The sequence below is a fragment of the Bombina bombina genome, chromosome 3 (assembly GCF_027579735.1).
Source record: "Bombina bombina isolate aBomBom1 chromosome 3, aBomBom1.pri, whole genome shotgun sequence".
Classification (NCBI taxonomy): Eukaryota; Metazoa; Chordata; class Amphibia; order Anura; family Bombinatoridae; genus Bombina; species Bombina bombina.
The window spans coordinates 49,090,044-49,104,862 of record NC_069501.1 but is presented as its reverse complement, the minus strand read 5'-3'; the positions used below and the strand labels follow the sequence as shown (position 1 = coordinate 49,104,862).

The 14,819-nt window shown below is 38.5% G+C and overlaps 1 protein-coding gene across 1 annotated transcript in view; it reads left to right on the top strand.

The window, feature by feature from the left end:
* Positions 1–14,819, top strand: part of CCDC191 (coiled-coil domain containing 191) — a 134,995-nt gene that overhangs the window by 90,135 nt on the left and 30,041 nt on the right. Inside the window, exon 15 of the mRNA XM_053705833.1 lies at positions 14,633–14,785. Coding sequence (XP_053561808.1) covers positions 14,633–14,785 — 153 coding nt within the window. The remainder of the gene's footprint in view (positions 1–14,632; positions 14,786–14,819) is intronic.

Sequence of the window (14,819 nt, the reverse complement as noted above, 5' to 3'; positions counted from 1 at the left end):
ATAAAAATAAAGTTATGGTCAGTGTCTAGTATTAGCAAAACTATAGTTATCGATCAATTGACTATATATACTTAATCATAAGCATAATGTGCAACATAGTTTCAACCACGAAGAGGAATAAAAAAAATTCACTATAACTGGTAAAGAGAGAGAAAAACGAAGATTATATTAGTGTATGCCAGCCTTCAGTTGTACTAATAAAACATATAGGGTTGAAGTGTTCTCCGGATAGGCACTTACAATGGCTGTAGCTGGATCGCAATGTTTAGGGACAGCTCTTTCAGCGCTTTCAGTTCTTGACAAGGCTGTAGTGGGAGACTAGTGCACCATTCTGTACAAAGGAGCGACAGTTTCTGTAGCTGAGATATTCTCAGGGTAGTATGGAAAACTGGTGCCAACAAACAAACTTCTACCATAGAAGTTTCATCCCAGGTTTGATCACTCTCTAAAGGATGTTCCCGGTTAATTCTTTGTACCCCAATAGAGTTAGTATTGACATCGGGGCCGGGAGCCCCACAGGGAAGTAAACCAGAATGGAAACGGCTAGACTGCCTCCCGCAAACAGAATATAACGGTCACTCTTCTCAGGTTTAGCAGTTAACATCTTAGGAGAAAGAGTTACTACTGCAGGGCAATCAGATGAAAGTTCCCCCTGATGGGTTCCCTTAACAGGTGCCAGCATATTTTCTGCTATCTCTAGGTCCACAACTATATAAGAAGTATGCCAAGGGAGACTTCCAGTGGACGGGCACCTGAGATGGCAGCAAGGGAACCGAGCTCCGTCTATTCAGTCAGAAAGTAGGAGTAAAATCCTAATTTCCCACAGCCCACGACACGCAGCCTTGGTGAGAGATATCCACTCTTCACCCGGAGTAAGCAGAAGAGGAGCCATTACACCTGCTCCCTCACCGAGAAGCGATTGACTGAGCGAGAAGCGGTGCGACCCGCAATCTAGTACATCAGGAACATCAGACCACTGAAAAATCACCGGAGGTAAGAGTTGTGAGATCGAGGGGGGGAGGGGGGGGAATACATACAGGCATACCAGAAGCTCAAACTGGAGCCGTCACAAACTCCCACAGAGCGAGGCATTAATAGGCCCGGCCCTATAATACCCACGTCCCCCCCCCACACCTGAAACTGCGCAATCAGCGTAACTATATGGCCTAAACCGTCACCGCAAAACTGGCCTAATAGTCGGACATTGCCACGGCAGATAACAGCAATAAGTCCTGAGGGGACTAATTATTGCATCTCATAACTCACAGCCGACTATCATAACTGGACTATGAGAGGAGAAGGGATTACAGGGTACCCAGTGGCAGCCATAACCAGGAGATAGAAGTTGGGGACTAAAGGGTAAAAAAGAAAAAGTCAGCTCAACACAAATCTCTACCCATCACATCGCCTGCAAAAGTATTGCTACTCACTGTAAAGCGCTGGGGAAAAGAGTTGCTATCCTACTTTAGACAAGAAAGTTTTTATCTATCTAAACAGTATTGAATACAACATGATGATGTGAAGCATTCACAGTCACCCCTAAAATCCCCCCATATCTACACCTTCAGTCCAACATCTTTATTCTCCCACTGAGCTTGCAGGGAACTAATCATCTACCCCACTACTAGAATCAGCGTTTTAGCACACAATTTCTGCATTCAAAAGTATTACCCGTTGTATAACAAAAAAACAGACAACATGGCCAGCAGACAACCCCAACAAGATAGAAAACTTAAACATAAAGCAGAGGTTCACATGTCACCCTCAGCAACCACCGAGGTGACGGATCCTACACCGCAAGACACGCATCCAATAGTCGTCGCCACTTTTCTTACCAAAAATAGAACAGCTGCAGACAAGCCTAGACGCCTTAACATCTGACTTCAAAGTATTCTTCACAAGATTAACAACTGTGGAACAAAAAGTGGCGGACACTGAGTTGCAACAAAGAGAGGCCACAATCAACATCACACAACTGCAAAGACAAAATAGAGCTCTCCAGGAAAAATGGATGATCTGGAAAATAGGTCCAGGCAAAATAACATCCATGTGGTGGGCCTTCCTGAGTCAATCCCTGGCTCAGCACTAATTGACTGCTGAAAAGACACTGCTGAGTCTACTTCGCCTTCTAGACTTTAGCATACCCTGTGTTGTTGAAAGAGCCCACAGAATTGGAACTTTGCAGCAGAAAACAGATCAAAAAACACCACCCACACAAATCATGATCAAATATTTAAATTTCAAGGCCAAACCTTACTTCTAAAAACATACAGACAAGCACCGGAGCTGACTTACGAGGGCAGAAAGATTAATTTGTTTCAAGATTACTCGGCAGAGGTAGCAAAGAAACGCAGATAATTCTCTCCTTACTGCAAGGAGCTCCTAGACAGAGGGGATTCTGTTTCACTCCTCTACCCAGCACGGTTAAGCTACAGATAGCACAAGGCCCGAAGTTTTTCGAATCCACCAAACAACTCCAAGAGTCTATGAAAACACAGAATCTACAGAATAATAGCCAGAGGGAGGCAGACAGAATTGAAAAAGAGTAGAGCTAAGGATGAGAAAAAAAGACCTCTCTTTAGCACATGTGAACCTTACCCTGTTATAGGGGAACTTGATATGCAAGGACTGAAGACTTTTTTTATTCACAAGTTTACCATAAGTAGACCATATTGCTGCTTTAAAAAGGGACACATATGAAAAATACATATGTCAGGGTTCTTATACAATAGCATGCGTGAGAGATAAGTGTGAAAACACAAAAAATCCCTTTGTGCCGGGGCGCTTAAAAAGAAGCTAAATTAATGTAGTAACTATATGGTGTGCTTAGAATAGAAAGAGTGAAAATGAGATTGCAAATATATGCGTCTAAATAAAACAATTTATTAAATTAAAAACAGGGTTTAAAAAAAGGTAAAAAAATTAAGCCTCAGTTCATGTATTGAAAATGAATAAATAAATCACTAAAATTCCTAAAAACAAAGACACAATAGCGTGTGCTACTGCACACCGGACTTCAGCAGTGAGCCAGAAAATGTGTAGATCTACTACATAGATGAATATTATCAAGAGTTCATAATAAGTTCATAAATTGAACGGAATGTGGCCAATAGAATATACAGATTCAATCCAGGATCCTGGTAGAAAAGCAAATTGCATGAGCAAAATCCTTGATTCCTGTGGTGCCCCAATAGATCCCCAGGAGATAGTAAAAGTTATAGGAAATCTCTCGTTAGAGAAAGCCCCGGGACCTGACGGACTCCCGGGAGAATTTTACAGATACTCCAGCATGAGATAGCGGACACACTTTCAAGGGTTTTTAATGGCATTTTGAAAGGTGAAACTAATATATCCCAAAGATTCACTGAGGCAAATATCAGCCTAATACCCAAGGCAGATAGAGACCACCTCAACCCAGCATCCTACCGCACGATTTATTTAATGAATTCGGATTACAAACTTTTGACTAAAATCCTTGCTAGTAGACTAGTCCTTGTTCTCCCAGACTTAATTCACAAAATTCAAACTGGTTTTGTGAAGGGTAGATCAGCAGTAACCAATATCCATACACTACAACTCCTTTTAACACATTACTGGAGTCGCAGAAACCTGGGGAAAGTAACAAAGGCCAAAGAAGCCTGCGCTCTACTCGTAGACGCAGAAAAAAACTTTCGATAAGGTACTTTGGAACCACCTATTTTTCACTCTCAAACAATTCGGAATCACAGGAGACTTTTTACAAGTACTCAAAATCCTTGTTAATGGTGTCCCGTCCCAACCCTTTGCCCTAGAAAGAGGTATGAGTCAGGAATGTCCGTTTTCCCCTCTCCTCTTTGATTTGGCCTTAGAACCCCAGGCAGCAAAAATTAGATAGGAAACAGGACTCACAATTGGATACACAACACTGCATCTGTCCCTTTTTGCAGATGATATGGTCTTATACATACAAAACCCCAGAACAAATGTACCTAAAATCATGGAAATCATCACAGACTTTGGATACATATCAGGTTACAACGTTAACACAGATAAAACAGAACTAATTTGGTTGACTCACACTAACAACATACCTGATCTGCACTACAACTTTAAACTAGTGAGGAAAATCTTTAAATACCTGGGAATTAAATTATCCATAGATCCCACTAACTGGTACAATGCCAATTATGCACCTTTAAAAAAAGAGGCACTGGACTTGGTGACCCATTGGGCAAAATTACCACTTACAGTATCAGGCAGAACAGGGTTAATAAAAATCATTCTCTTCCCAAAACTACTATATATCCTACAGATGCTGCCACTAGTAATACATAAAACAGACTTAAACATTTTAAACTTGTTAATATTTTCCTTTATTTGGGCCAACAAAAAACATTAAATCAAATAGGATGATGAGCTCAATTGACTCAGGTGGTATGGCGGTACCAAACATTGAGCTTTATAGCTGGGCAACTCAAGCTAAATATATGCTAGATTGGTTGACGGGGGGACCACTTCACCATACCTGCTTTAGAGCAGCAAATAGTAGAATCATGGCCATTAGCTATGTTACCACATTTACAAACAGCAAAAGCAGACAAACTCCTGATACAATACCCTTTATTACAACAACCTCTCTATGCGTAGAGGAAAATCTGTCGCAAATTGCGGATAAATCATGAAAAGACCAAATATATCCCTATACAGGGAAATCCAAACTTCATTCCAGGGATGACCAAACAAACATTTATGAAATGGAAAAGTTTAGGAATAGATACAGTATCTAAGATTTTAGAGTTTAATGGGGCAACGATATGCACGTTCTCACAATTACAGACAAAATATTCTTTACCGCAAGCTCACCATTTTGCATATTTTTAAGTGAAACACTATGTAACAGCCCTACAAAAAACAGAACATTTTCCTAGCAATGACAACACTATCTACCAGTTAGGCAATTTATATACGCAGGGAATCCGATTCATATCCCCAATTTACAAAGCTTTGATAGCTTTAGATAATGAGTGCACACAAAGACACATTAGCGAGAGATGGTCAGGAATACTAGACACAGAAATCTCGATAACTCAAATTAAACAAAGCATTCAAAAAGTACAACGGGCTACACTCTCTATGGATCTCAGAGAGGCCCTCACCAGACTCATTGAAACAGCAGATATTACACCTAAACTATACAGGAACTGGGAAGCAAAGTCAACAGGGAATTGCCCAAAATGCACGAAATCCAAAGCAGACCTACTCCATATGATATGGGCATGCCCAAATTACATAAATTCTGGGGAATGGTACATTTTTGGCTGAAAATTATAGGTATCCCTCTAGCTACATTACCACCACAAACAATCTTATTTCTTGAATGTCAAAATCTTAACAAAACAAATACACTGTTCACTCACAATGTTATCCTACAAGCGAGGAAAACCATTTTTAAAAATTGGCTGAGTAACAATGCCCCAACTCTGACTCAGTTAAAAAGAAAAATACATCAACAGCTGCTTTATGAGCAAGCAGACATATTCAGGGATATTCAGAGACGAACAAACCGTTTTATGAGTAAATGGGAGATCTATCTGCTTACCCTAGATAAAACCCAACAGTCGCAAATATTATATCCCATCCGAAATATGGACTTCATTTTGAATGCCCATTTGAGGGGGGAATGGCAAATCAACTTTGAAGAGGGTACTCCCCATTTAGGAAACTAGACCTTAGGAAGATAACCAGTTGAATTGTACTGTAACGCAAAATGTAAGGACATACGTAGGGGCATATCTATCAAGCTCTTTATGGAGCTTGAAGCCCCGTGTTCTGGCGAGCCTTCAGACCGCTGAATACTGCTGCTCCATAACCTGTCCGTCTGCTCTGAGGAGGCGGACAGACATCGCCACAAATCAACTCGATTGAGTACGATTGGGTTGATTGACAACACCCTGCTGGCGAATCTGCAGGGGGTGGCGTTGCACCAGCAGCTCACAAGAGCTGCTGGTGCAATGCTGAATACGGAGAGCGTATTGCTCTCCGCATTCAGTGAGGTCTGTCGGACAGGCCTTTAATAAATCTGATCGGATCATGTCGGACAGGCCTTTAATAAATATGCCCCATAAACTCAGATCAAACGCAGGAGATGTGAATATACCTGTACCTTTAAGGTACTAAGTGAATCTTGTCACTGGAAAACGTTTGTATTATTCTCTATGTAATGTACATGATTGCTATATGTCCTTTGAATAAATAATTTAAAAATCTCAAGAAGAAAAAAAAGGGCTCCGGTATTCTGGTCCGGGCTTGATAGAGAGGCTGGAGTGGATAAACCTAACTCGGAGCCTAAAGAAGAGGTATCAGTAATATCTGCTGTATGTGTTCCCATCAATAAAACCATGTAATTAGGCTCAACAATACTTCCTTCACCTACTTTCCCACAGCTGACTAGATCTGCATTGTTACTGAGCTCCTTAATGTTATCTGATCTACTAGCGTCCTCAAAGGTTTGATGTTGGTACAATGATTGGCGAAACGGGTCGGAGTCGGGGCCCAAAAACTCTGTTATCCCTACTTAGATTGAAGGTGAAGTCTTCTGCTGTGTCGTTGCTTGGGTTGTTTATTCGTGTGGGAAGGGTAGAGTGATTCTAAGATCGTGTGTAATAGAGCCTTATGATGGTACTCTAAAATACATTCCAGCTCTGTCAAGAGCGTTGTAGCGATCTCCATATTCTATATCGTGCAATGATATTGCAGAATACCTTAACCCCAGTTTTTTTTGGGGGGGGTTAGTTTGCAGCAGCCCCAGACCTATGCTTCGCACCTCTGCCCGGACTCGCTTCTTACGATCTTTACGCTACTGGGTCGCAACAGGTTGCAATATGACTTCCAGGCCTGTGAAGAAGCTGAACGCATAGGCAGAAGCACAGTCAAATCCTCCGCTCTTAGCTTCTGTTGGTTTCCAGTTGAGAAATCATTCATAAAGGTGTAGAATAATATATATTTGCTATATTTAACTAATTAAATATCTTCCAAATAAACATGTGCGTTTCGTTTCGAATCGAAATTCAGATGAATTTGTCAAATTCGAGCTTCGGATTGATTTGAATTTACGAATTATCCTAGCAAACGAAACTAAACTAATCCGAACGCATTTGTAACGAATAAATCTGAATTAATTCGGATTTGTTACATTCGAATGGCCATGTACTAATCACAATTACACTAGTATTATACAGTATATTAGGTTATATCACTCTGCTAGCTCTGTGCATGGCACATTATGTAGCTGGTACCTGTGAAAGTTGGTACTTAGGTGGGATGTGCTGTGTATTACACTAGTACTATGTACTGTATATTAGGTTATATACCTCTGCTAGCTCTGTGCATATTTTGTAGCTGGTACCTGTGAGGTTGGTACTTATGTTGATTCAAATGGGTTACACCTAATATACAGTACATAATACTAGTCTAATACACAGCACATACCAAACATCTGAATTTATTAATCGAATCCGAACTGAATACATCCGAATTTATTCGAATCCAAATGAATACGAAACGAATACATTCGAATCGATCCGAAAACTAAATTAGAAAAAATCAGAATCGGACCAAAACGAACAAAAACACATTTTTCCGCCATGCACAAGTCTACTTCCAAACTCTAGGAGCTTCACAAAGACGCGTCTTACCGCTTTGATAACAGGCTCTGCCCCCTTTGCTAGGTGGTTTTGACAGTTAGTTCCTTGGAGGGCCAAATTCATGTTTTTTTGGGGGGGAGTTTCTGTTTTTTACCATAAGAATTTAGCCAGTCTTTCTAATGTTAATATCTTTGTTCAAGATTTGGAGATAATTAGGCCAGTTGTTAAACCTATTCCTCCTCCATGGAATTGTATTTAGTTCTTCTATTCTCCAAGGACCTCCCTTGAACCTATGTTCAGCATAGTTTTTAATATTTTGCCCTGGAGATTCTTTCTATTATTTGTATCTCAGCTAGAAGAATTTCCAAATTCTCTGCTTTCCTGTGAATCTCCCTTTTTTTCTGGGTTTTGATAAGAATAAGACTGTTCTTCTTACTCAGTATGTTTTTCTCTAAAATTGTTTCTACAGAAAATTTCAAACAAGAAATTGTTATACCTTCTTTGAATCCTGTCTAGAGCGTTAAATATATTTCTTTAAGCTTCTAAGGGTTCCAAACAAAGTTCAGTTTGTTCTCTTCTGGTTTCTGTACAGGCAGGAAGGCTACTGGTAACTTTTAGCTTTTGGTTTAAATAAGTAATTTTCAGAACTATTTAGTGGCATGGAAGTCTTCTCCTAGGCATATCTCAGCTAATGTTTCCAGTTGAGTTGCTACTTACAGAGCTATCATAAATTATGCTTGCATTGGAATGGATTTGTAAATCTGTAACATGCCTTCTCTGCACACATTCTTTAAAGATTTTCTTTTTTGATGTTTTTTTGTTTTTGGGAAATGTTTTTTGGCAAGAAACTTCTTCAGGCCACAGGATCTGGCCAAATAGGAACTGCCTTATTCTGTCCTTCCCTTTCCTTAACATGGACTCTCAGCTTGGGTATTAAACCCCACATGTTATGGAAATCATATGGACTCTTAATACAAAAGAAAACAAAATTTATGATTTTCTTTCGAGATGATGAGTCCATAGGCCCTGCCGTTTTAATTTTTGGGGCGACAGTTCTCATTTCCACCTCTGTAGTCCTTTCTTTTGTCTTTCCTTTTCTCTGCTTAGCTATACATTAAACTGAGGAGCGAGGGGAGGTGGGAATTGATTAAAGCTCTTGGTCTCCTCCTAGTGGCGGGAAGTATATCCCACATGTTATGGAATTCCTATGGATTCTTATCATCCAGAAAGAAAATAATAATTTATCAGGTAGGCATAAATTTTATTTTCTTGGCAGTTTGCACAAAGTCAGAGCATGTTTATAAACACAATTATTTCCCGATTAAATAAAACCTAAACAATCGCTCAAATTATGATTTCCAACTATCAAGCTTGTACATAAATGAAATACAGACATCTGGGTGTTCATTTATGATTGCAATGAAGTGTTTAAATTGTTAAATATAAAATTATTTAGACTTAGGTTACAATGTTAATTGTAAGTACGTTATGACTTGATGTTATTGGTTTAGTGTAAAACCTGCATTCATAAATGTTGAATCCATCTCCATCAATATTGAATTAAAGGGACATGAAACCTGATTTCATACATTTTTAAAGAACTTACCAATTTACTTTTAATAACAATTTTGCTTCATTCTCTTAGTATTCTTTCTTGAAGTAGCAGCAATTCGCTACTGGGAGGTAACTGAAAACATTTGTAAGCCATGAAGCAAAAAAAACATGCAAATATTTTTGTATGGAACTTCTAAGGGACTGGAATACGCACTTTAGTGTTACTGATTTTATAGACAGAGGGTGTAACGGGACATTAAACTCTACATAAATACTAGACAGAGGGTGTAACTGGACATTAATCACTACATAAATACTAGACAGAGGGTGTAACGGGACATTAAACTCTACATAAATACTAGACAGAGGGTGTAACTGGACATTAAACACTACATAAATACTAGACAGAGGGTGTATCTGGACATTAAACACTACATATATACTAGACAGAGGGTATAACGAGACATTAAACTCTACATAAATACTAGACAGAGGGTATAACGGGACATTAAACACTACATAAATACTAGACAGAGGGTATAACGAGACATTAAACTCTACATAAATACTAGACAGAGGGTGTAACAGGACATTAAACACTACATAAATACTAGACAGAGGGTATAACGGGACATTAAACACTACATAAATACTAGACAGAGGGTGTAACGGGACATTAAACTCTACATAAATACTAGACAGGGTATAACGGGACATTAAACACTACATAAATACTAGACAGAGGGTATAACGGGACATTAAACACTACATAAATACTAGACAGAGGGTGTAACGGGACCTTAAACTCTACATAAATACTAGACAGAGGGTGTAACGGGACATTAAACTCTACATAAATACTAGACAGAGGGTGTAACGGGACATTAAATACTACATAAATACTAGACAGAGGGTATAACGGGACATTAAACACTACATAAATACTAGACAGAGGGTATAACGGGACATTAAACACTACATAAATACTAGACAGGGTATAACGGGACATTAAACACTACATAAATACTAGACAGGGTATAACGGGACATTAAACACTACATAAATACTAGACAGAGGGTATAACGGGACATTAAAGCAGGTCTCTCTTGCAGGGAAAGCTGCAGCCAGAACCTCTGCTACTGGTATACCTGAAAGAATCAGACAGGACCAACTGTTCCAGAAGAAACTACGCCTAATGCTTTATTTCACCCAGGACTAGCTTTTACAAACACACCAGTAAGCTTATGGTGACACACACTCCTTACAATATAAACATAAAAACATATAAGAAACAATATAATAAAGGAATATAACTTTGCCAACACAATGGAGGATTTAGTAGTTCTAAACAGTAAAAATAATAACCATCTGTTTGTATTTTCACCCTATGCAAATATATGCAAATTAGTCATTCCTTCTCTTGTACCCATTTTGTAACGGGACATTAAACTCTACATAAATACTAGACAGAGGGTGTAACGGGATATTTAACTCTACATAAATACTACACAGAGGGTGTAACGGACATTAAACTCTACATAACTACTAGACAGAGGGTGTAACGGGATATTAAACTCTACATAAATACTAGACAGAGGGTATAACGGGACATTAAACTCTACATAAATACTAGACAGAGGGTATAACGGGACATTAAACACTACATAAATACTAGACAGAGGGTATAACGGGACATTAAACTCTACATAAATACTAGACAGAGGGTATAACGGGACATTAAACTCTACATAAATACTAGACGGAGGGTATAACGGGACATTAAACTCTACATAAATACTAGACAGAGGGTGTAACGGGATATTAAACTCTACATAAATACTAGACAGAGGGTATAACGGGACATTAAACTCTACATAAATACTAGACAGAGGGTGTAACGGGACATTAAACTCTACATAAATACTAGACAGAGGGTATAACGGGACATTAAACACTACATAAATACTAGACAGAGGGTGTAACGGGACATTAAACTCTACATAAATACTAGACAGAGGGTGTAACGGGATATTAAACTCTACATAAATACTAGACAGAGGGTATTACGGGACATTAAACTCTACATAAATACTAGACAGAGGGTATAACGGGACATTAAACTCTACATAAATACTAGACAGAGGGTGTAACGGGACATTAAACACTACATAAATACTAGACAGAGGGTATAACGGGACATTAAACACTACATATATACTAGACAGAGGGTATAACGAGACATTAAACTCTACATAAATACTAGACAGAGGGTGTAACGGGACATTAAACTCTACATAAATACTAGACAGAGGGTATAACGGGACATTAAACTCTACATAAATACTAGACAGAGGGTATAATGGGACATTAAACTCTACATAAATACTAGACAGAGGGTATAACGGGACATTAAAGCAGGTCTCTCTTGCAGGGAAAGCTGCAGCCAGAACCTCTGCTACTGGTATACCTGAAAGAATCAGACAGGACCAACTGTTCCAGAAGAAACTACGCCTAATGCTTTATTTCACCCAGGACTAGCTTTTACAAACACACCAGTAAGCTTATGGTGACACACACTCCTTACAATATAAACATAAAAACATATAAGAAACAATATAATAAAGGAATATAACTTTGCCAACACAATGGAGGATTTAGTAGTTCTAAACAGTAAAAATAATAACCATCTGTTTGTATTTTCACCCTATGCAAATATATGCAAATTAGTCATTCCTTCTCTTGTACCCATTTTGTAACGGGACATTAAACTCTACATAAATACTAGACAGAGGGTGTAACGGGATATTTAACTCTACATAAATACTAGACAGAGGGTGTAACGGACATTAAACTCTACATAACTACTAGACAGAGGGTGTAACGGGATATTAAACTCTACATAAATACTAGACAGAGGGTATAACGGGACATTAAACTCTACATAAATACTAGACAGAGGGTATAACGGGACATTAAACACTACATAAATACTAGACAGAGGGTATAACGGGACATTAAACTCTACATAAATACTAGACAGAGGGTATAACGGGACATTAAACTCTACATAAATACTAGACGGAGGGTATAACGGGACATTAAACTCTACATAAATACTAGACAGAGGGTGTAACGGGATATTAAACTCTACATAAATACTAGACAGAGGGTATAACGGGACATTAAACTCTACATAAATACTAGACAGAGGGTGTAACGGGACATTAAACTCTACATAAATACTAGACAGAGGGTATAACGGGACATTAAACACTACATAAATACTAGACAGAGGGTGTAACGGGACATTAAACTCTACATAAATACTAGACAGAGGGTGTAACGGGATATTAAACTCTACATAAATACTAGACAGAGGGTATTACGGGACATTAAACTCTACATAAATACTAGACAGAGGGTATAACGGGACATTAAACTCTACATAAATACTAGACAGAGGGTGTAACGGGACATTAAACACTACATAAATACTAGACAGAGGGTATAACGGGACATTAAACACTACATATATACTAGACAGAGGGTATAACGAGACATTAAACTCTACATAAATACTAGACAGAGGGTGTAACGGGACATTAAACTCTACATAAATACTAGACAGAGGGTATAACGGGACATTAAACTCTACATAAATACTAGACAGAGGGTATAACGGGACATTAAACTCTACATAAATACTAGACAGAGGGTATAACGGGACATTAAACACTACATAAATACTAGACAGAGGGTGTAACGGGACATTAAACACTACATAAATACTAGACAGAGGGTATAACGGGACATTAAACACTACATAAATACTAGACAGAGGGTATAAACGGGACATTAAACTCTACATAAATATATGCAAATTAGTCATTCCTTCTCTTGTACCCATTTTGGTGGTGAACTTGCAAACAATAGAGGGCGCTGTGTTATGTTTTTGGCATAGTTCAACCAATAGATGGCACTATGTCACACATTGTCCATGTATGCGACTAAAGAACCGTCACAGATAACATTCTTGCAAATCTGTTGCCATATAGCGCTCCAGAAAGGGGCCGGCTTCTAAGCGTATGTCCCTGCTTTTCAACAAAAACTTACCAAGAGAACAAAGAAAAAAAGATAATAGAACTAAATTAGAAAGTTGTTTAAAATTGCTTGAAAGAAAAGTGTTGGGTTTCATGTCCCTTTAAAGGGTCAGTATATTAACTCAAAATGAAACGTTCATGGTTTAGATAGAGCATGTGATTTAAAACAACTTTCCAAATTACTTTTATTATGAAATTTGCTTTGTTGTCTTGGTATCGTTTGTTAAAGAGTAAAGCTAGGTAGGCTGATAGGAGCTCAGTAGTGTGCACGTGCCTTTAGCAGTCTTTGGCACCGGTGTTTGCAACTATGTATAACATTGCTATTAACAATGTTGCAAACACTGCTGCCAGATGGCTAGACACACGTGCATGCTCCTGAGCTCACCTATGATTACTGATTAACAAAGGATTCCTAGAAAACTAAGCAAAATTGGTTATGCTCTATCCAATCCATTTATTAACTGGTAAGGAAATATATAGTAATGATCTGTGTATGTAGCACAGTCCTAGACCCAACAGCACTTTAGGGGACATTCCGGTCACACAGAGGAATGACATCTTTGAATAGAAACATATTTGCAGTATTCATGTATTATCAAAAATGCTTCTAGCAAAATTCACTTTTTATTTGTTTTAAAATTTTTCTCTGCTCGTGCATGTGAAATATAACAAGATATTCTCATTGCACCAGCATTTCAAATACTGCAGCTGCCCAGAGCACGAGTGGGGCTTGTATCATATCAGCAATCAACAAACGGAGTCATTACCAGATGGTACAATCACCTTAGGTTCTCTGAGCAAGTGCCATATTTAAAATGCTGGTGCACAGTGCATACTTAAGTACACTTTTGAAACAGCTATAGCTTTTATTAGAAGCATTTTTGCTAACACATGTATATTACAAAAATTCTCCTGTTCAAAAGTTAAATGCATCCATGTAAATTTCAACTTTGGCTGTAATGTCCCTTTAAGTCTGAAGCATGCACTTCCATTTCCAGCAGTAGTTGGGACGCCACAAATGTTTAGAATTAAATTACAGGAAGGGGACATAATAAATAATGAACGGTTTACACATAATGAAACATTTTATATTACAATCTCAGAGTGTTTAATGACCATTTAAGTCCTTCCTGGGCTAAAATGTGTGTTCTACAGGTTCTACACTTGATTGATAATGGTCATCTCACTGGTTATAAACTCTATCTGTTTATTTATTTGTCCCTTTCCCTTTCTTCATTCAGTCTCAATAAATGCAAACCAAACCTTCTTGTCTATAATAAACTTCTGTAACATGTTTAGGACACGTATGTGTATTTTATGTACACAAGTGGTTGTGTTTGTTTTTCATGTTTTCAGTGTGCAGATAATTATCACAGCTCTGTCAGTCAGAGGAGAGGTCTGCTAGGCTGGTGTCACGCAGTCAGGCACATCATTGCAGAGAAGAACTCGCGTGCGGATAAGCTCAGGAACTGCATGCTGATTCGTAGGAGCTTCCAGCAATGGGTGAAGGTGAGTGAAAGGTCCTCAGATTCTAACATAAGTG